At 40.6% G+C, this 22,150-nt stretch overlaps 2 protein-coding genes across 3 annotated transcripts in view; one reads left to right on the top strand and one right to left on the bottom strand.

The window, feature by feature from the left end:
- Positions 1-12,915, top strand: part of LOC138982033 (major surface trophozoite antigen 11-like) — a 37,217-nt gene extending 24,302 nt beyond the window's left edge. Inside the window, exons 13-15 of one of the 2 annotated variants that reach the window (XM_070355246.1) lie at positions 1,745-1,860; positions 5,807-5,969; positions 6,369-12,915. In XM_070355246.1, coding sequence (XP_070211347.1) covers positions 1,745-1,860; positions 5,807-5,969; positions 6,369-6,523 — 434 coding nt within the window. In that variant the 3' untranslated portion in view covers positions 6,524-12,915. Of the gene's footprint in view, positions 1-555; positions 655-1,744; positions 1,861-5,806; positions 5,970-6,368 lie in introns of those variants that run through there. The other variant, XM_070355248.1, reaches the window with a different exon arrangement.
- A 1,641-nt stretch (positions 12,916-14,556) lies between these two features.
- LOC138983110 (1-phosphatidylinositol 4,5-bisphosphate phosphodiesterase epsilon-1-like) overlaps positions 14,557-22,150 on the bottom strand; it is a 124,956-nt gene continuing 117,362 nt past the window's right edge. The window contains exons 35-36 of the mRNA XM_070356518.1: positions 21,108-21,243; positions 14,557-20,196 (exon numbers count right to left, since the gene is read on the bottom strand). Of these exons, the coding sequence (XP_070212619.1) occupies positions 20,036-20,196; positions 21,108-21,243 (297 nt within the window). The 3' untranslated portion in view covers positions 14,557-20,035. The remainder of the gene's footprint in view (positions 20,197-21,107; positions 21,244-22,150) is intronic.

The following is a 22,150-nucleotide window of genomic DNA, read 5'->3' as shown; positions in this document are numbered from 1 at the left end:
TTTCTGCTCACCTCAGTTTTTGCCTGATCCTCTCTTCTTCTTTATCTCCCTTTCCTGAGTTATATATCCTATCTCAATCTTTTGGCTTTACATGAACTTTTACTTGTTTTATCGCTTCATCTTTCTTTTGTTGATGTGAATTCTCTAACTCCTTCCTGTGTGTGTGTGTGCGTGTGTGTGTGGCTGCATTTAGCTGTGTGTGTGTGTGGCTGCATTTAGCTCTGTGTGTGTGTGTGTGTGTGTGCATGTGTGGCTGCATTTAGCTGTGTGTGTGTGTGGCTGCATTTAGCTGTGTGTGTGTGTGGCTGTGTGTGTGTGTGCATGCAGATGCGTGTGTGTGTGTGAGTGTCTCAGTGTCTGTACATGTGTATTTGCCTTTGTCTGTTAATAATTATGTATCTGTGTCAATTTACAATATTTCTATCGATTCATGCCGAGTTAAGTGTTGCATGGAGTGTGTTGTTGCAGGTTACTAGAAAGGGGAGAGCAGCGCAGAGCTCTGCAGTTCATGCTTGTCAGGCTGAGTTAACTTTTGCATGTTGTGCGTTGTTGCAGGTTACTACAAAGGGGAGAGCAGCGCAGAGCTGTGCAGTTCGTATTTGTCAGGCTGAGTTAACTTTTGCATGTTGTGCGTTGTTGCAGGTTACTTCAAAGGGGAGAGCAGCGCAGAGCTGTGCAGTTCGTGTTCATCAGGCTGAGTTAACTTTTGCATGTTGTGCGTTGTTGCAGGTTACTACAAAGGCAGACCTGTTTACCAGTACGATTTGGGCGTATTTTGTACGCCAAATTATTATCGGTACGCAAATACGCGACACACGCACAAAATACGCATAAGAAAAAGTCTAGAATACGTTTTCCGGTGTTGGTGTGCTGATTACGGGATGGTACAACTGATACCGGTTTCGGTCGAAGGGAGATAACCATGACAGCGAGTCTTCAGCTGTGGAAACTGACCTTGTTCAGTTGTTGGCACGTGCGATCGACTGGACAATCATGGCAAAATGAAGCGGTAAAATGTGCCAGTTTCGGATGACTGTACCAAGTCTAAACAGCAGAAGCAGCAGATTTTCTTGGAGAAATATAAGAAAGAGCCAGGAATTGTGGAGTCTACTATGGGAAAAAGTCATGCACACTGCAAGTATTGTAAATCAGATTTCTCCGTTGCCCATGCTGGGAAATATGACATCGAACGACACTGCAGTTCCAAAACTCACCTGGACAAGGTTGCTGCAAAGAAATCCGCTGAAAGCTGCCAAGGAATTATGAAGTTCATTCCCGCAAAGCAAATCCTGCCAGAAGAAAAGGCTGTAGTCCGTGCTGAAGCAATGTTTTCTGAGATGATTGTAAAAATGAACTTGCCACTGTCAACCGCAGATGTTATTTCACGAACTTCATCTTTTCATTATCAATCTGTTTGGAAAACACTGGTTATAATGCTATTAACTGATAGGTAAATAAAATTGTTTTATCCCTGTTGTATTGGAAGGAGTTAAATTCTGAAGGTGTTCACAAGACATGCTATTCTTACACAAACACGTTTGCACCCACGCGTACATTTTCCCTAGCCCATATGGCTTTGCTTGCAAAGTACACCAACTTTTTGAAAAATACACTCAACTTTTTGGGAAAGTACTCTTGCCTCGGGTTTAGGGTAAACAGGTCTGCAAAGGGGAGAGCAGCTCAGAGCTGTGCAGTTCGTATTCGTCAGGCTGAGTTAACTTTTGCATGTTGTGCGTTGTTGCAGGTTACTACAAAGGGGAGAGCAGCGCAGAGCTGTGCAGTTCGTGTTCGTCAGGCTGGTTCAGCACGGAGCCTGGCTCCACTGCATGTACTAAGTGCCCTGAAGGATACTTCTGTCCCGTAAGCCATTTTAATCCTTTGGTATTACAGTGGAACTCCACCTTTTAAGCTCCCCCCCGCCCCACTTCTTCCTGTTTGAGACCCTCCTTTTTCAGATGTTGTGTTCATAGCCTCTGTCAATTTATCGCAATTTTAAGTAATCCCTCCCCTTTTGGACTTGATTGTTTTTAGATTTGTGAAGGTGGTAACAGGGGGGGTTCCACTGTTAATTGTGTCAAAGACATGGAAACTATAATAGCTTGATCCTTGTCTCGTTTGAAGGTGGTAACAGGGGGGGTTCCACTGTTAATTGTGTCAAAGACATGGAAACTATAATAGCTTGATCCTTGTCTCGTGTGAAGGTGGTAACAGGGGGGTTCCACTGTTAATTGTGTCAAAGACATGGAAACTATAATAGCTTGATCCTTGTCTCGTTTGAAGGTGGTAACAGGGGGGTTCCACTGTTAATTGTGTCAAAGACATGGAAACTATAATAGCTTGATCCTTGTCTCGTTTGAAGGTGGTAACAGGAGGGGTTCCACTGTTAATTGTGTCAAAGACATGGAAACTATAATAGCTTGATCCTTGTCTCGTTTGAAGGTGGTAACAGGAGGGGTTCCACTGTTAATTGTGTCAAAGACATGGAAACTATAATAGCTTGATCCTTGTCTCGTGTGAAGGTGGTAACAGGGGTGGTTCCACTGTTAATTGTGTCAAAGACATGGAAACTATAATAGCTTTATCCTTGTCTCGTGTGAAGGTGGTAACAGGGGGGGTTCCACTGTTAATTGTGTCAAAGACATGGAAACTATAATAGCTTGATCCTTGTCTCGTTTGAAGGTGGTAACAGGGGGGGTTCCACTGTTAATTGTGTCAAAGACATGGAAACTATAATAGCTTGATCCTTGTCTCGTGTGAAGGTGGTAACAGTGGGGTTCCACTGTTAATTGTGTCAAAGACATGGAAACTATAATAGCTTGATCCTTGTCTCGTTTGAAGGTGGTAACAGGGGGGGTTCCACTGTTAATTGTGTCAAAGACATGGAAACTATAATAGCTTGATCCTTGTCTCGTTTGAAGGTGGTAACAGGAGGGGTTCCACTGTTAATTGTGTCAAAGACATGGAAACTATAATAGCTTGATCCTTGTCTCGTTTGAAGGTGGTAACAGGAGGGGTTCCACTGTTAATTGTGTCAAAGACATGGAAACTATAATAGCTTTATCCTTGTCTCGTTTGAAGGTGGTAACAGGGGGGGTTCCACTGTTAATTGTGTCAAAGACATGGAAACTATAATAGCTTGATCCTTGTCTCGTTTGAAGGTGGTAACAGGGGGGTTCCACTGTTAATTGTGTCAAAGACATGGAAACTATAATAGCTTTATCCTTGTCTCGTTTGAAGGTGGTAACAGGAGGGGTTCCACTGTTAATTGTGTCAAAGACATGGAAACTATAATAGCTTGATCCTTGTCTCGTTTGAAGGTGGTAACAGGGGGGTTCCACTGTTAATTGTGTCAAAGACATGGAAACTATAATAGCTTGATCCTTGTCTCGTTTGAAGGTGGTAACAGGGGGGTTCCACTGTTAATTGTGTCAAAGACATGGAAACTATAATAGCTTGATCCTTGTCTCGTGTGAAGGTGGTAACAGGGGGGTTCCACTGTTAATTGTGTCAAAGACATGGAAACTATAATACAGACCTGTTTACCAGTACGATTTGGGCGTATTTTGTACGCCAAATTATTATCAGTACGCAAATACGCGACACACGCACAAAATACGCATAAGAAAAAGTCTAGAATACGTTTTCCGGTGTTGGTGTGCTGATTACGGGATGGTACAACTGATACCGGTTTCGGTCGAAGGGAGATAACTATGACAGCGAGTCTTCAGCTGTGGAAACCTTGTTCAGTTGTTGGCACGTGCGATCGTCTGGACAATCGTGGCAAAATGAAGCGGTAAAATGTGACAGTTTCGGATGACTGTACCAAGTCTAAACAGCAGAAGCAGCAGATTTTCTTGGAGAAATATAAGAAAGAGCCAGGAATTGTGGAGTCTACTATGGGAAAAAGTCATGCACACTGCAAGTATTGTAAATCAGATTTCTCCGTTGTCCATGCTGGGAAATATGACATCGAACGACACTGCAGTTCCAAAACTCACATGGACAAGGTTGCTGCAAAGAAATCCGCTGAAAGCTGCCAAAGAATTATGAAGTTCATTCCCGCAAAGCAAATCCTGCCAGAAGAAAAGGCTGTAGTCCGTGCTGAAGCAATGTTTTCTGAGATGATTGTAAAAATGAACTTGCCACTGTCAACCGCAGATGTTATTTCACGAACTTCATCTTTTCATTATCAATCTGCTTGGAAGACACTGGTTATAATGTTATAAACTGACAGGTAAATAAAATTGTTTTATCTCTGTTGTATTGGAAGGAGTTAAATTCTGAAGATGTTCACAAGACATGCTATTCTTACACAAACACGTTTGCACCCACGGCCCACGTACGTTTTGCCTAGCCCATATGGCTTTGCTTGCAAAGTACACCAACTTTTTGAAAAATACACTTAACTTTTTGAAAAAGTACTCTTGCCTCAGGTTTAGGGTAAACAGGTCTGATAATAGCTTGATCCTTGTCTCGTTTGAAGGTGGTAACAGGGGGGGTTCCACTGTTAATTGTGTCAAAGACATGGAAACTATAATAGCTTGATCCTTGTCTCGTGTGAAGGTGGTAACAGGGGGGTTCCACTGTTAATTGTGTCAAAGACATGGAAACTATAATAGCTTGATCCTTGTCTCGTTTGAAGGTGGTAACAGGAGGGGTTCCACTGTTAATTGTGTCAAAGACATGGAAACTATAATAGCTTTATCCTTGTCTCGTTTGAAGGTGGTAACAGGGGGGTTCCACTGTTAATTGTGTCAAAGACATGGAAACTATAATAGCTTGATCCTTGTCTCGTTTGAAGGTGGTAACAGGAGGGGTTCCACTGTTAATTGTGTCAAAGACATGGAAACTATAATAGCTTGATCCTTGTCTCGTTTGAAGGTGGTAACAGGGGGGTTCCACTGTTAATTGTGTCAAAGACATGGAAACTATAATGGCTTGATCCTTGTCTCGTTTGAAGGTGGTAACAGGGGGGGTTCCACTGTTAATTGTGTCAAAGACATGGAAACTATAATAGCTTGATCCTTGTCTCGTGTGAAGGTGGTAACAGGGGGGGGGGGGGGGGTTCCACTGTTAATTGTGTCAAAGACATGGAAACTATAATAGCTTGATCCTTGTCTCGTTTGAAGGTGGTAACAGGGGGGGTTCCACTGTTAATTGTGTCAAAGACATGGAAACTATAATAGCTTTATCCTTGTCTCGTGTGAAGGTGGTAACAGGGGGGGTTCCACTGTTAATTGTGTCAAAGACATGGAAACTATAATAGCTTTATCCTTGTCTCGTGTAATTTGTAATTTCTTAAGTTGATGGCAATTCTGTGAGAGGGGTGATATATTCGGTCTCATCGTCTCTTTAGATAGCTGTGATGTGATCGCCTTCATACGAACAAGACTTGCTTGTGGTGATAGAGCAAATGTTGCAGGCAATGGCACTGACAGTGGAACCTCATTTTAAGACCTCCACAAATCTGAGAAAATCAGGTCTTAAAAAGGAGGGAGTCTTAAAATGGAGGTACATTTACAGAGGTTGTGAACAGACTATCTAAAAATTCAAGGTCTTAAAAGGGGGGTTCCACTCTTTTCCAGCACCCTATATATAGAAATAAAACAAAATCACTTCATGTAACAACAAAACGAACCAGTCAACAAACCGAAACGGATTTGGGCAATAACGAAGACAAAAGCCATGCTCAGAACTATTGAAGTCAGCTAAACCTAGAAGAAAAATACCATTGCACAGAATTCAACAAAACTCACAGAAGATCGTTTCTCAAGTGTTATTTTATTCATATTCTCTGTCTTTACAGCAAACAGACAAAGGACCAATCAAATGCCAGCCCAGCAGTTTCTGCCCATCAGGCTCCACCTCCCCACAGCAATGCTCCGCCCCTTTCTATCAAGTGGACAGAAGCTCTATGTCTTGTGTTCCCACGTCCGAGCTGATCGCTCTCATCTGTGGGCTGGTAGCAGGTAGGTGGCATGATGTTGCACTTTGTGTGTGTGTGGTGTGTGTGTGTGTGTGTGTGTGTGCATGGCTGACTATGTTGCATATGCATGTATTTTGAATAGTTTAATATTGCTGAAGCATATGCTTTGTTACGCAAAATGCACGCAATAACTAAGTTGGATAATCTTACAGGGTGCTCAATAATTGAAATGGCAATGGTGATAATGCATTACCTTTCAGGATAAAAGATTGTAGGCAAGGCGTGGTCTGAGAGAGTGAGAGAACTAAGAAATTAGATTTTTATTTTGAATGATAAAAGTTTAAGAGAGAGAGAGACAGAGACAGAGACAGAGAGAGATGACGGTTCAGCTTTGAGCAGCTTTGGTAAGCTTGTATCTTCATCACTTATGTTTTTATTTCAGTGTTCCTTGTCTTCGTGTTGCTAACAACGGTGAGCTGTGTTCGGCGCTACAGGAAGAACAGAGCCTTGCAGCCAGAGCCCCCCGTGACAGACGAGAGTCGCCTCATTCCCACAGACCAGCAGAACGGGCAGCCAGCGTACTACAGCGGCTTGTAGCAGAGGCCTCCCCTGTCACAACAACAGCCAGCTTGTAGGAGTCACCTCGTACATTATAACACCAGTCAGTCCACTACATGGTCAGGACAAAAGCCAGCATACAACAGCTTGTAGTACTCATCTTGTTCATCATGACAACAGTCAGGCGGCTAGTGGTTGACCCTTCAGTTGTCAGGACAACATCCAGTGTACTTAAGTAGCTTGTGGCAGTCACCTCTGTCGTCATGAAAACAACCAGCATATTTCTGTTGCTTGAAGTTCATCTTGGTTGTCATGACGCCATCCGGCATACTACAGTGGAATTTAGTAGTGACCTTGCCGTTATGACAATAACCAGCATACTACAATGGCTTGAAGGTCACCTTGAGTCGATTGTAGTGGTGACCTTGGTCGTCATGACAATAACCAGAGTACTACAGCTAGCAGGAGCAACCTTTGTTGCCATGACAACAGCCAGCATACTACAATGGCTTGAAGGTCACCTTGAGTGGATTGTAGTGGTGACCTTGGTCGTCATGACAGTAGCCAGGGTACTACAGCTTGTAGGAGCGACGTTTGTCGTCATGACAACAGCCAGCATGCTACAGTGGCTTTTAGCTGTGGCCTTGGTTGTCATGACAATAGATGGGGCTGTGCAGCGGTAATGAGTTTGAATGAAACCAGACATTTTCCTGTGCAAATACTGTGTGTGGATATGAAGGTGTTTCAATGGATGAGATGCAGAACATCAAACGGACCCAGGGAGACGTTCTTACTAAATTGGTTGTGATTTCAGGCAGTTTATTATACATATAGTGAGAGAGAAAATTCATGGATGAGATGCAGAACATCAAACGGACCCAGGGAGACGTTCTTACTAAATTGGTTGTGATTTCAGGCAGTTTATTATACATATAGTGAGAGAGAAAATTCATTTTAAATAGTACGCCTGTTGCGTAATGATTTATATTATTACACAAGAAATGTGGCATAAATTATATTACATTAAGTTGCTAGCCAGTTTGAAGACCTACCTCTCACATGCCTGAATTTTGATTTTAACTTGAATTTAAAGTCTTCTGTTTGGAAGAGATGTGATATATTTTTGCCTCATCAAAATTAGATAGAAAATTTGGTTGTTATAGTGTGGATATATAGACACCTCATGTGATTTGTTGCTCATTGTCCAGAGAGAACAATAGGGATGTATTCTGAGCTCACAGTATATTTAGGAGCCAGTATCAGTGTTACCAGACATTCCACTGCTTAATGATAACGTGTGATAAACTATTTAAATCTGCTCTCTGGCCGACACCAACCTACCTACTGGCTTGCTTGCTACCCTTTAGTGCGTCGGTCGCCCGCTTGGCTGTGGTATGCAACTGTAACGTGTGTAAATAACAACATATTTGATATGTGTCTGTAGGGCCTTTTATACTAGCGACACACAAGGATGTATGTGATCACTACACAATGTCTTTCAACCTATTTTGTTAGCAATGGATGCTTGCTGTGCGGCTTTTGCTTTTTAGCAGGCAAAGGGTGTGAATTTGGGGTGTGAATGATATGAGTGCGGTGTATGCCCGGGTTTTCTGCGATTCTTGTTATTGCCTTTTGTGTCACTGAAAGTTAAGACGATGAAGTCATTGTGTGTGTGGTGTGTGTGTGTGTGTGTGTGTGTGTGTGTGTGTGTGTGTGTGTGTGTGTGTGTGTGTGTGTGTGTGTGTGTGTGTGTGTGTGTGTGTGTGTGTGTGTGTGTGTGTGTGTGTGTGTGTGAGACAGAGAGAGAGAGGTGTAATTTGTACATATCTTTAATATGACTTTTGCATCAATAGCTGATGTAAATATTATTTAATCACAAGTCGCTGAATTACCACATGGACTTTCTTTCATCATCAGGCATTTTTTTCTGATATTAAATCTAGGAATAGTTTGTTTGGAATATCTTGCTTGTTCTGATATAATGCTCATTATAAGTGTTCAAAGAACACTCGAAAAAATGAACAAAATATGTGTTATCAGAGTGAATGTGAATTGCTTTGCCGTTGTGTAAAAATAGCTGGTAGGGAGCATGATGATGATGAATTAGCTTGAAATTAGTTTTCAGCATGTAGCAGCTATAGTGTGCTAGGATGATGAATTATGTGGGATTATAGTTGGCAAACTGATAATTTCATTGGAGGATGTGTTTATTTCATTATAAGCCTGAACCTGAATAAATTGGTCGTTATGATAAGTGTTTCAGCAGACAACGTGTGGGGCCCAGTAGCTCAGTCGGAAGAGCACTGAAGTTTTGATCTGCGGGTCACGGGTTCAAATCCAGGCCGGGCTGGACACTGATCAACTTAATATGCAGTCAGATGTCCCACCTCCATGTCACCATTGTGTCGTAAAATACCTGGGTCATTTTGCCATAAGCGGATGTGGCTGCTTCATATACACCTAAACACGCACACACCAGGGTATTTTGACTCTTGTCGTTGCTAATTTTTCATTGGGAGAAAGCGCCAGCTCACATTTCTCAGCAATGGGACTATAAAGTAATGAAAGTGAAAAATGTGCAAAGTAGGGGTGCGAACAATGAAGAATGATAATTGTGTGCTTGGTGCTAGTATTGTGTGCTTGGTGCTAAGTATTATGGCTGTGAACAGAGCTGGGCATGCACCTCCTTTATCATCTTTTTCTTGTTCATTGTCCTTGTTTTGACTTTACTTGATAGAATATAGTCAATGTTTGTTAAGACTTTAGTCAAGCAGTATGTAAGAAATGTTAAGTCCTTTGTACTGGAAACTTGCATTCTCCCAGTAAGGTCATAAATTGTACTACGTTGCAAGCCCCTGGAGCAATTTTTTTATCAGTGCTTTTGTGAACAAGAAACAATTAACAAGTGGCTCTATCCCATCTCCCCCCTTTCCCCGTCGCGATATAACCTTGAACGGTTGAAAACGACGTTAAACACCAAATAAAGAAAGAAAAGAAAGAAAGACAGACTTTACTTGAGCAATCAGTAGAGTCATAGTTCGACTAACTAATTAGACATACATACATGTAATAAACTTTCTTTTCTTTCGGCAAAGTGTACCGTATATACTTTTATACTGAATGAGCTATTTTCAAAATGTTCATCTTACTTTTGGTATTTTACTACTAGATAAATAGAACAGTGATATTTGATCATGCTCAGATTTGTCTGTGTATATATTATCAGTTTCTCCTCATATTACTTCAGTCTTGTCTGACATCAATTTATGACAGAGATTCATACAAATCAACTAGAATGAAAACCTGTAACACATGGAGTGATGCAGATGCAAGCTCAAGACCAGTTAAAGTGTGTTTAAATTACTAGTTCAGTTGTGCTAAACCTGCAGTTCATTCTTGTATTCTTCCTCAGCTGTTTTTTTCCCAATGGAACCCTCTTTTTAAGAATTCCTTCCTTTTACAAGATTTTATTTAATAAAGTCTTTAAAGTATTCGCCCACTTTAAGTTTAAGATGTCCTCCGTTTGAAGGCTAAATTTTCTGAGATTTTTTTAGGAGAATTCTATCATGGCTGACACTTTTTAAATTTTTTTTTAATGTTTACGAGTTGTACAGTTGCCAGTAACTCGATTTGTATTTTCCCAATAATAGAATTGCTTTATTGATTTCAAATGGCTTAGAGACAGGTGATCCAACCTCATGTAATCTCTCCAGTATTTAAAATGTATAAACTGTATTGGTAAATTATGAGCCGAATATAACTAAATACATATATGAGAGGTCTTGGATAGATGCTACTTAAAATGCAATGGGTTTCAGCATTGTTTGTGTCCTGCTTGTGCCAGTGCTACAGATTTTCTCTGCAGCATTTGAAACTGTTGCCTAATGGATAATCTGTGATCTAGTCATCATTTTATTTGTTTTTCTTATATGTGATTTTTATGCTCAAGTTCAGCGCAAGATTACTCTGTTTTTGGCCCCGTTTAGTTTTATTACATTTGGTCAAGTTTTGACGAAATGTTTTAACGTAGAGGGGGGAATCGAGACGAGGGTTGTGGTGTCTGTGTGTGTGTGTGTGTGTGTGTCTGTGTGTGTGTCTGTCTGTGTGTGTGTGTAGAGCGATTCAGACCAAACTACTGGACCGATCTTTATGAAATTTGACATGAGAGTTTCTGGGAATGATATCCCCGGACGTTTTTTTCTTTTTTTCGATAAATACCTTTGATGACGTCATATCCGGCTTTTTGTAAAAGTTGAGGCGGCACTGTCACACCCTCATTTTTCAATCAAATTGATTGAAATTTTGGCCCAGCAATCTTCGACGAAGGCCGGACTTCGGTATTGCATTTCAGCTTGGTGGCTTAAAAATTAATTAATGACTTTGGTCATTAAAAATCTGAAAATTGTAAAAAAATAAATAAAAATTTTAAAACGATCCAAATTTACGTTTATCTTATTCTTCATCATTTTCTGATTCCAAAAACATATAAATATGTTATATTTGGATTAAAAACAAGCTCTGAAAATTAAAAATATAAAAATTATTATTAAAATAAAATTTTCGAAATCGATTTAAAAACAATTTCATCTTATTCCTTGTGGGTTCCTGATTCCAAAAACATATAGACGTGATATGTTTGGATTAAAAACACGCTCAGAAAGTTAAAAAGAATAGAGATAAAGAAAAGCGTGCTATCCTTCTCAGCGCAACTACTACCCCGCTCTTCTTGTCAATTTCACTGCCTGTGCATCGAGCGGTGGACTGACGATGCTGCGAGTATACGCTCTTGCTGTAAAAATGCAGTGAGTTCAGCTCAATTTCAGTGCAACTGTACTGTATTTTTTGGCTCCCTTTTCAAAAAATGAGACTTGTGTTTGTTTTTGTGTTTTTTTTCAGAACGCTGTTGGGTGCGTTGTGATTCTTATTCTTCTTCTGCGTTTGTGGGCTGAAACTCCCACGTACACTCGTGTTTTTTGCACGAGTGGAATTTTACGTGTATGACCGTTTTTTACCCCGCCATATAGGTAGCCATACGCCGTTTTCGGAGGAAGCGTGCAGGGTATTTTCGTGTTTCTACAACCCACCGAACTCTGACATGGATTACAGGATCTTTTTCGTGCGCACTTGGTCTTGTGCTTGCGTGTACACACGGGGGTGTTCGGACACCGAGCAGAGTCTTCACACAAAGTTGACTCTGAGAAATAAATCTCTCGCCGAACGTGGGGACGAACTCACGCTGACAGCGGCCAACTGGATACAAATCCAGCGCGCTACCGACTGAGCTACATCCCCGCCCTGCGTTGTGATTGAATTGATAGGCATATGCTGGCTACATGTGGAGTGATATTTTTGTGATAATTAAATTTGCTGCTTCAAAACGTAGTGGAGTCATGTCATAGGCATTTCCCAGAGTCACAGTAGTCTTCAGAATCAGCAGATATTTCTAAAACCAAAAGATCTTAATCACTCAGATTAGGTTTTATTAGGCACAGCCATTTCTATAATGCCTTTTCGGGGCTTTTTTGTATTGTTGCATTTACGTAGGCTATAGCTAGCTCACGAGTTGTCGATTCCTACAACAGTCATTTTCACTGGTGGGAAAGATTGTTTTCTGTGTTTTACCCTGAATGTAGACTGAGCTCAAATATAAAACTAATTAACCTCCTATAGTGGCCAACTCTCAGAAAACCTGCCTCAATATTATAATGTATTTTCTTGCCATTCATTTGCAGGGTGTATAACAATCAATAAGTCAACATGTATGGAACATTGTTCAGATAAATGTAGATGGTCATATATAGGAGACCTATAAGAAACCTATAGGTTCCAGCAGTTGCAGTACACAGCATTTTGAGTAAGCTTTGCCACAGACATAGCCTTAAAAAAGCCTTTTTATTCAGATAAGTCACAGTGCAGGTGTCCTTTGTGACTCTGATGAAAAGGTGATTTTGTAGTTGACCAATTAGCCGAAGTAAGATGTGTACTAAGAAATGTGTTCATACTGGGAGTTGTGGGACCTCACATCAAAATACTCATATCAGATTTCTATTGGGTTTGGATGTTTGTTTCTTGAGTGTATATATACATTTATTTCATATGGGGCAAACTGTTGTAGAAAGTGATAGATTGTGAACTCAGAAGTCGTATTTATTTCTCTTGTGCTTTTTGTGTTGCATGATTTCAGACAGTTATAGCTGAACTTCTTTGCAAATGATTCATGTCTGTGTGATTGTTGAAGATGATTGCAATTCCTTTGGTTCTTTTTTGATGAACTGTTTTGCATGCCACAGGCATTTTAAAGCAAATAAAAGGACTGGTTGGAGAGATTATAGTGGCAGTGCAATTTGCCTGCCGGTCAAATACCTGTGACTGAATTGATTTTTATGTACTCCACTGCAAAATGTGAAATATAGAATTCAACGTAAAACTAATTTTGCTTGCACAAGCTGAATTTTTTTTTTTGTGTGGGTGGGGGGAAGAATAAGAATAAGAATACTTTATTATCTCATAGAGAAATTCAGGATGTGGGAAAGAGGTGGGATGGTAAAGGTCTTGTGGGAAAGAGGTGGGATGGTAAACATTTTCCATTTCCATTCCTAGCTGTCTAATAACCTATCTGTTGGTTTGTGGTTAATGTACGTCCTTCTCATTCAGAAATATGTTTGATTTTTGTCAACATCCACTGTGTCACAGTAAACACACACACACACACACACACACACACACACACACACTGGGTGTACATGAAAACAGTCATTTATTTCATCATGTGTTTTTGATATGTCAATTCTTGTTTTCAAAATACAAATTGACACGAACCAATGACACAACCACTCTGTCTGTACTCGTACAACGACAACAACAACAAGATTTTTTTGTATCACACTCACAACAGTTATCACATCAAATCTTTGGCCAACAAAAAATTGTGCAAGGGAATATTATCAGTAAAAAACAAACACATATTTTCACAAATGTTAAGGACTCTTCCATTTCAATACCGGGCGAAGAAAGGAACGGAATTCAAACAATATCTGCACGGTCATAACGTACAATTCTGTATTATCACCATAAGACACATCACAGAATCATCAAAGCACAACACAAATTGGTTTTAAAAGAAAAATAAAGAAAAGTTAAACACGTATGTGTGAACCTGAAAGTTGTGTGTGTTTGTACAGAAAATTATGCACATTATTTGATTCTTAAAGTACTATAATTATTTACAGATGTTTCACAAACGTTTGCATCAAAAGTCAGTCATTTTCTCACACATAAAGATGAAAACAGAAACTAACCTTGCTGATGGGATGTTCCTTTAATGTATGGTCTTGTCTTCGTTTTTGTTACAGACTATTTAAACGTTTTGTTGTTTTAAGTAAAATCTCAGCTGCAGTTACTCACTTGGTACAAAATAATGAACAAGATTTGATATTTAACACAATTTACAGACATATAACTTAGCTACTGTAAATTTCTATACTGACCCACAAAAGAAACGCAGTATAACTTGTGTTGTAGTTACATGTAATTTAGTCCAAATGTATAAATGGTATCATTTAGCTGATGCAATGTTCTATGGACAGACATAATTATGCTTTTTAAACGGTTTACTTATTGTTTTTGGTTCTTGTAAAAACAGAAAACTGCCTGTTACCATGAAGAATTGAAAGGACTCGATTTCATACTAGAGAGATTACAGATAGCTAGCTGTACATGCACATGTATTTGTAAAGGTGTGGCAAGGAATAAACACTAATGCTAAAACTTGAGTGTTCTTTGTAGTTTTCACATTGAACACTGACCAACTCTGCACACTGATTGGAGTGACGTACGTTACCTTATGTGACATGTCCTGCCATTGTAGAATATGTAGTTTGAGTCGGCTCGTCATGAGTAATTACCATCGCTGTTACGCTGAACAGTATGTAACACTGCCTGTTTTATAAACATGATCAATACAAACAGTAGTATCAAACCAAAGGTACTTATTGTACATCACAGAAGGAAAAACCTGCGTAGAAAATTATGAAACTGTTACAGTTGCGCACACATGACATCTCTCGTTACATACCTAAACAAAAGTTTTATGAGAAATGTTGAGATCAAACGACACATTATTGCACACAATAAGGACATGCAAGTGCCCAGCATATCTGAACTGTAAAAAGCGCTTGCCGGTATTTAAGCCTGTATGTATGTTTTCTGACAAAAGCAATTAATTTCCATAAGCTATTTAAACTAAGAAACATGCAAAACTTGTTTAACATTAAATTTCTTGTCACAATCTCGGTGTCCTACTAATACTTTAAATAGTGCCACTTTACTTTAAGTTGCAAGTGATGAAATAGAAGGATATATATACAACCCAAAAACAACAAAAGAACCAAAGGGTGCCATGTAAGACACAGAAACTAGCCATGATAAGACAAATATCATTTAGTCCAGCCAAAACAAGAAATGAATGTTGTTGCTAAAATCACAGTCCAGGAGCAAGAGGAAAATCAAATCAAAGGTATTATGCCCACCGCAAGTCCAATTGTAACACGGCTACTTCAGTTTCTGGAGAAAAATCACATTGTATTGAAGACATTGAATATAATTTAAAATAATTCACAGAAAAGAATACATTAGTGTAAAACAAATACGCAGCTGGAAAGCAAATGAAAGGAAATATTTGCCTTTTATTTCCATACACTTTTCTGTGAATACACCTGCTTTGTGACTTATCAGAAAGACACCTAAACAAACAGGATTTGTAGACATTTTCAGATGTATGAATGTGCAAAATGCACCTTGTGATATCTGGCAACGAACACTCAATCTATAAAACTACGGGTTTATTAATTCAATCTTAATCAACAGTCGGCCTGCATATTTATTCATAGCTATTGAAAAAATTGATCACGGTTGAACAAACATTAAAAAAGCACAAAAAAAGCCCACCCCCCTTCCCCAATTGGGTATCAATATAACCAACCCGGTTTGTAAAACTGTGCTAGGATTGTTGATACATCTCGCGGCGTAATGGTTAAAATGCTGCTTCAACTCTACACATGTACATCACTAATTAAGCCTTGTCATGTTCGCGTTGAGCACATCAGTTGTCCACAGCTTCATGTTGGAATGTTTTGGGTCATATATATATATATATATAGAATGACAGGAACAACACTATAATGTTAGTAAATTTGAAACTACAATACTCATTTTAAGTTATAGAATACAAGAAAGCTAGAAGTGGAAAACAGCCATAAATATGCAGTAAAATTGCCCCAAAATGATACATGTAGTCTGTAAAACTTCACTTTTAGGACCCCCCCCCCTCAATTTAAGACTCCCTGCCTTTTAAGACCTTATTGTCTTAGATTATTCTGTTCATAACTTCTGTGATTTAATTGACCCTCATTTTAATACTCCATCCTTTTTAAGACCTAATTTTCTCAGAATTTTAGAGGTCTAGACAAGGTTTGAAAAAGAATGTCCTCACTTTTGAGTTTACATTGGGCATGAAAGGCTTGAAATGTAACAATTTTGCTAGTACATGGTGTATTAACTCGTGGGTTGATTTAACATACCTTGAAAAAGGAAACGGTTTTCATACAAGTGAACAACTGTGTTTTGTGCACTAGCTGTCAGCAAGAGTTTTAACTCTTCCAAGGAAATACTGATTGAATACTCATCAGCTTTAACAAAAATCCCCTCTTCCAAAACATAAAAGATCATCCCCTGAGAAATGGCAAAAAACACATCAATGAGGTGAAAACAAACAACACTAAAATGAAACCAAACACACACACACATAGTAGTTAATTACCTACACAGTAATGAAAAAGCACAAGCAAAGAACTGAATTAAAATAACACCAAACAACAAACTATGTATACATTCCCTAATGGGATGCCAAATTGTTTTCAGTTACAATTGTTAAAAATGCTTTTGCATGATGATGGGTTTGATTTTAATTTTGCTTTTTGAATGCAAAAATATGAACAGACAAAAAAGCATAGCACACATTCATTGGATTTTGGGAATCCAGTACAAACAAAAATCCATCCAAAATGTTTAAAAAAAAAAAAAAAAAAAAAAAAAAAGCCCCAGTAAGAACAAACTAGAACATTATTGAAATATTTCAATCTTAAGTACTGCGGTTGCAAAATCTATGTCTTGAACACAACTTGTGCCAGAACACTTGGCACATGAACAGTGTGTATTGTGAATACTGTGATGATGTCCCTGCTGGTGTGAACTGTTAAGTGTCTTGGTAAGTTAACTGGGCACACTGCCAAGTGTCACTAACTTTCATTAACAATTAAGGGCTTGCCCCAAAGTAACAGTGAAGCAATTAAGTGGATCTCCAGCCCTTTATACTGTGATGCAGTAGCTATAGTACCTGTGATACATTAGGACAACCTTGGGACCAGCCAAAAGTGTCCCTACGTACGTTGCAGGTGGCTAGCTGTCCTAGGTTTATTGTGTCTTGCTTTCAACTAAAGGGGTCATGCAAGACCGTGTCAAACAGGTACACTTTGGTCAAGATAATAATCACAGGGACAGCAGAAGGTGTCCTTTTATGGGAGGTGTCCTCACATCGCAGGTACCATGTATGCAAACTGTGATTCACCCGACACCAACCGTGTCATCCATATTTTGCGTGCTCAGAAGTTTGGTGTCATATAGTTTTCAGTTCAGGGTTCAGTTTGTTCATTTAAAAAGTGAGAGATATGTAAGTGCAACCGGGTGCAAAAAAAGCCTACAGGAAGTGGGCCTACAGGGAATGCACCCATGTTTGGTCGACTTAGAACCCTTCTACGTCAGTGAGCTGGCTTGCCAATTTTAGCATGATAAAATGAGATTTTGTAATCATTCAGCTCTCCTTAAAGCTGAAGAGTGTTTTTAAAACAAATTCATTAACTGGGCTGTGTGGTGCCCTGTTGTTTTCTTCAACAGCTGAATATTCAGATTTAATTAAATTCTTCATCTTTAAAACAAGCTTTGAGAAAAGATTGGTTCTGCAATGCTGTTTGACTGCAACCTTTAGATCTGGATTTAAGTTTCTCTTGCTTGGATTCACAGATTTTTGTTTTAACACAACAGTGACAGAAATTTCAGTCTAATCTTGGTTCACTGGTAATTTTTCGTGAAAAACAGTGTAGACCAGCCTGTGAGGTACATTCTGTATCAAGACTATATCTTCACCATGGTTGTAGATTGTCTTAATCACTGAAGCTGATCAGGAAAAAAACACACGTCCTCCCAGTATCACAGTCTGAAAGTCAAAACACCCACCGGGTTGCAGAGGCTCATGATGAACCACAAACAAACAAACACAGTGTCACCTGATGACACCCACCTGAAGGAAGATGGCACTTGTCTTGAATCTCCTAAGTAAGATGGCTCTAATGTTCATTGTTGTACAAATTGTGTACTTGTTGCTCATCGGTCTTAGATCGGTCTGTCTGCTTAGAGCGCCGCTGATGTCGTTGTCAATTTACAGGACATACTGATTGTCTGGTATATGCCAGCAAACACAGAAGTGTACTGACTTGTTTTCTGCATCGGCAAACACAGAACTAGCTTGTTTGGTTTGCCAGCAGACACAGAACTGTACTGGCTTAATTATTCTCTATACCAGCAAACACAGAACTGTACTGGCTTAATTATTCTCTTTGCCAGCAAACACAGAACTATACTGGCTTATTCTCTTTGCCAGCAAACACAGAACTATACTGGCTTATCCTCTATGTCAGCAAACACAGAACTGTACTGGCTTATCCTCTATGTCAGCAAACACAGAACTGTACTGACTTATCCTCTCTGGCAGCAAACACAGAACTGTACTGGCTTATCCTCTCTGCCAGCAAACACAGAACTGTACTGGCTTATCCTCTCTGCCAGCAAACACAGAACTGTACTGGCTTATCCTCTCTGCCATCAAACACAGAACTGTACTGGCTTATCCTCTATGTCGGCAAACACAGAACTGTACTGGCTTATCCTCTATGTCAGCAAACACAGAACTGTACTGGCTTATCCTCTGTGCCAGCAAACACAGCACTGTATTGGCTTATACTCTATGCCAGAAAACACAGAATTGTACGGCTTGTCTTCTTTGCCAACAAGAAGAGAACTGTACTGGTTTACTGCACCTTTGCCTGATGTAATCAGTAAGACCATAATTATTGCCATGTGAGGCCTTCGTTCAGTCTGCCAGTGAAATTAACTGTTCCCATAACTGTTGGTGTTTCATGCTAACACGCAGGGATTGCGAGCATGATTGCTCATAACTATGGGAAAAAGACGACAGACCTATAACTCAAACCTCTGATTGCATGTCCCACTTCGAGGTGATTGTTCTAAAAGATAGCACGACACTGTGGCTACCGCAAAGATAGCACAACTGCTGCATTGCTGGCAACGTTGACCTACCCTCCGGCAGTGGTGGCCACATCATCAACCCACTGATCACTAAATTGGTGCTTTGTCTTCTCGGGTAATCACTCTTAAAATCTGACACAACCCGTGTTTCATCATGACTTTTTTCCAGCGTTAGTGCTAACTTTTGACCAGAAGATGCTTGTGCAACAACTCCATATATGTCCGTGCCTGACAACACAGCCTGAGTGTGACAGTACTCCCAGTAGTTTTTCTAGTAGGTGTTCTCTCTCCATGGTAACACAGGCTGAGTGTGACCGTACTCCCACTGGCCTTTCTAGTCTCCATGACAACACAGGCTGAGTGTGATTGTACTCCCAGTGGCCTTTCTAGTCTCCATGACAACACAGGCTGAGTGTGATCGTACTCCCAGTAGCCTTTCTAGTCTCCATGACAACACAGGCTGAGTGTGATTGTACTCCCAGTAGGCTTTCTAGTCTTCATGACAATACAAGCTGTGTGTGACAGTACTACCACTAGCCTTTCTAGTCTCCATGACAATACAGGCTGAGTGTGACCGTACTCCCAATAGCCTTTCAGTCAGTGATCTCTCTCCCTGAATGATCAGACTTCGCACAATCACATGTAAAAGGACCCATGAGGGCTTTTTCTCGCTGGAATCTCTTGAGTTTTAATCGTATCAGCAATTTCAGATCAAGGTTTGTAGCTGCATGTATTTGCAAAAACACCTTGATAAGCAATCCACAGCAGGACTGCATACGGAACTGGCTGGGACAGCCTCAGGCTTCGACCAAAGAAGAATTTTGGCAGATGGGCTTGATTTGCAGTTCGGGCATTTTCTTGGATATCTCGTCAAATCACCGGACGACCACATACCAAGACTTAGGTTGCTCTGAAGTGGTAGAGACAGTCCGTTCATGTCTGGCGCAAAGTTCTGGCGAACAGCAGTATGCCTTGATGACATTTTGGTTTCAGAACGTGGCACCACCATACCTCGAGAACCATCCAAAAGACGGAAGACGATTGCTGAATACCACAGTCCTATTTCTGCCCTGGGATTTGAGCAGCTGTGCAGTGGATTTCCGTCACAGCACGTTGAACTGCCCGTAGGAGCAGTGGAAGAAGAACGTAACCAGTGTATCTTTATCACTCGCTTCACTTTGCGCGCTTGAAGCTGAGCTTGGAGAAAGGCTTGAGCTTGAAAGCGCTCTGTCTCTCAGGGGCGGGCTGGAGTTGCACGGGCGGGGCTAAGGCTGCAGTCACGGTCTGCGTGTTGTTCACTTGTGATGGGAAGCTGATGGAACGCCGCACTGTGTCTGTAGAGAAACAACACAAAACACAATATTTAATTGCCCAAGGTTGGGAATTCGTGTTGACAATTGCGGTTTAGAAACATTCACTCCAGCCAAGCACACCCAACACACACAGATATAAAAGAACTCAACGGCATCAATTAAATATATACACTAGAATTAACAAAATAATCACAATATAACCTCTCCTAGCTTCAGTCGTAAGCGCATGCACAAGAATAAGCTCAGTGCTTATGGGCGGTTCTGGCGACGTTATGCCCCCTCTTTCTTTCGGCTGGTAACTGGCGCCACCTCGCGGCAAGATCACACGAGAGAGGAAAAAAAAACTTGCATTGGTCGGTTTGGTAACAGTTCGTGTGTAAGTCGTGCATTTTATATGGTAAACAGACAATGGTCGGTTCTGGTGAGGTTATGCCCCTTCTTTCTTTCGGCTGGTAACTGGCACCACCTCGCGGCAAGATCACAGGAGTTGTCTCACGTTATCACCCCAGAAGCGCTCATTATAGTCCTCTGAGAAGATAGTATAGAAATGTTATTCTTAATCTTCTGTTGGGCACTCCTTTCGTATGCTATACACAGAACAAGTTCCTCACAAGTTAAGGAAGGACAGTGCTAAAACAGAGATGCAATTGCAGAAAGCTGGTTTGGGGGCTTATTCCACACTTGATATTATATACTGTCCTTTTTTTTATTCCTCCCTGCCCCCCCCCCCCCCCCCCCCCCCCCCCCCCAAGATCCGCTTTGCAGTACCAAGTGAAACACTGAGAGAGAGAGAGAGAGAGAGAGAGAGAGAGAGAGAGAGAGAGAGAGAGAGAGAGAGAGAGAGAGAGAGAGAGAGAGAGAGAGAGAGAGAGAGAGATGTTGAACAAAATTACAATTCAATGATTGCAAAATAACAGGGGGTCGTTCTTTACCTGGTGTAGGCTGGAAGATCATGAGTTTGTCAGTGGAAGTCTGGTGTTTTGACATGCGTTTCGACCCAAAGCGTTTGGCAAAGCCAGAGCTGCGAGACACAGAACTCTTCAGCAGTCCCGCACTCTTCGTCTTCTCCTGCAATAACGCAAAATATAACTTGTAATGTCAGCAACAGATGAGCCATGTCCTTAAATGTTCCTGCAAAAATGCAACATTATGACTTGTAATGTCAGCAACAGATTGGCCATGTCCTTACATTTTGACAGATCAGCTGACCTCTACACCTGGCTGTTTTTAGGAGGCTATGAACCATGTTGATGCTCCTGCAGGGTTCCATCTTGGGTCTGAACTGACAGTATATAAAAGTTGTCTTATGTACTTGATCCTTGATGACATATTGTTCTTCAGTATCAAGTGGCCCATGCTGCGACGACTGAACACTGCATGAAAGTGTGTCTCTCCCCAGGCATCAATAGAATGATCTTATACCTCGTTTTTAGCAGCTTTTCTATCGTGTAAAAACCAAACATTTAACAGAAGTTTTGTTGACCTCATCCTCACTTGTGGAACAACTGAACATTTAAATATAAACCTGGTCTCACTTCTCATACTCTTCTAATCCCTCCCCTTAAATTGTAACAACTGATAGGGCTGGGCCTAGTGTGTGAGAAAGAGGGATTTCCAAAGTGAGGCAGTTCTCCCCCCTTATAACTACTGAACACTTACTGTGGAGAGTCCTTTCCCCTTATAAAATCTGAACATTTACAGTAGGAGTCCTCTCCCCTTGAACACCTAAACTTGCAGTTCTCACCTCATCTTCAATGACGTTCCCCTTGAACACCTAAACTTGCAGTTCTCACCTCATCTTCAATGACGTTAATGCGAGGCATGAACACGAATCGACCCATACTATTTCACCCCCTCCCCTCCCCTTATAACTAGTGAACACTCACAGTAGCAGTTCTCTCCCCTTATAACTAGTGAACACTCACAGTAGCAGATCTCACCTCATCCTCAATGAGGACGTTATTGCGATGCATGA

Source organism: Littorina saxatilis, linkage group LG12, assembly GCF_037325665.1.
Source record: "Littorina saxatilis isolate snail1 linkage group LG12, US_GU_Lsax_2.0, whole genome shotgun sequence".
Lineage (NCBI taxonomy): Eukaryota > Metazoa > Mollusca > Gastropoda > Littorinimorpha > Littorinidae > Littorina > Littorina saxatilis.
Note: the sequence above shows the minus strand (reverse complement) of the source record. Positions and strands in the feature narration are given on the sequence as shown.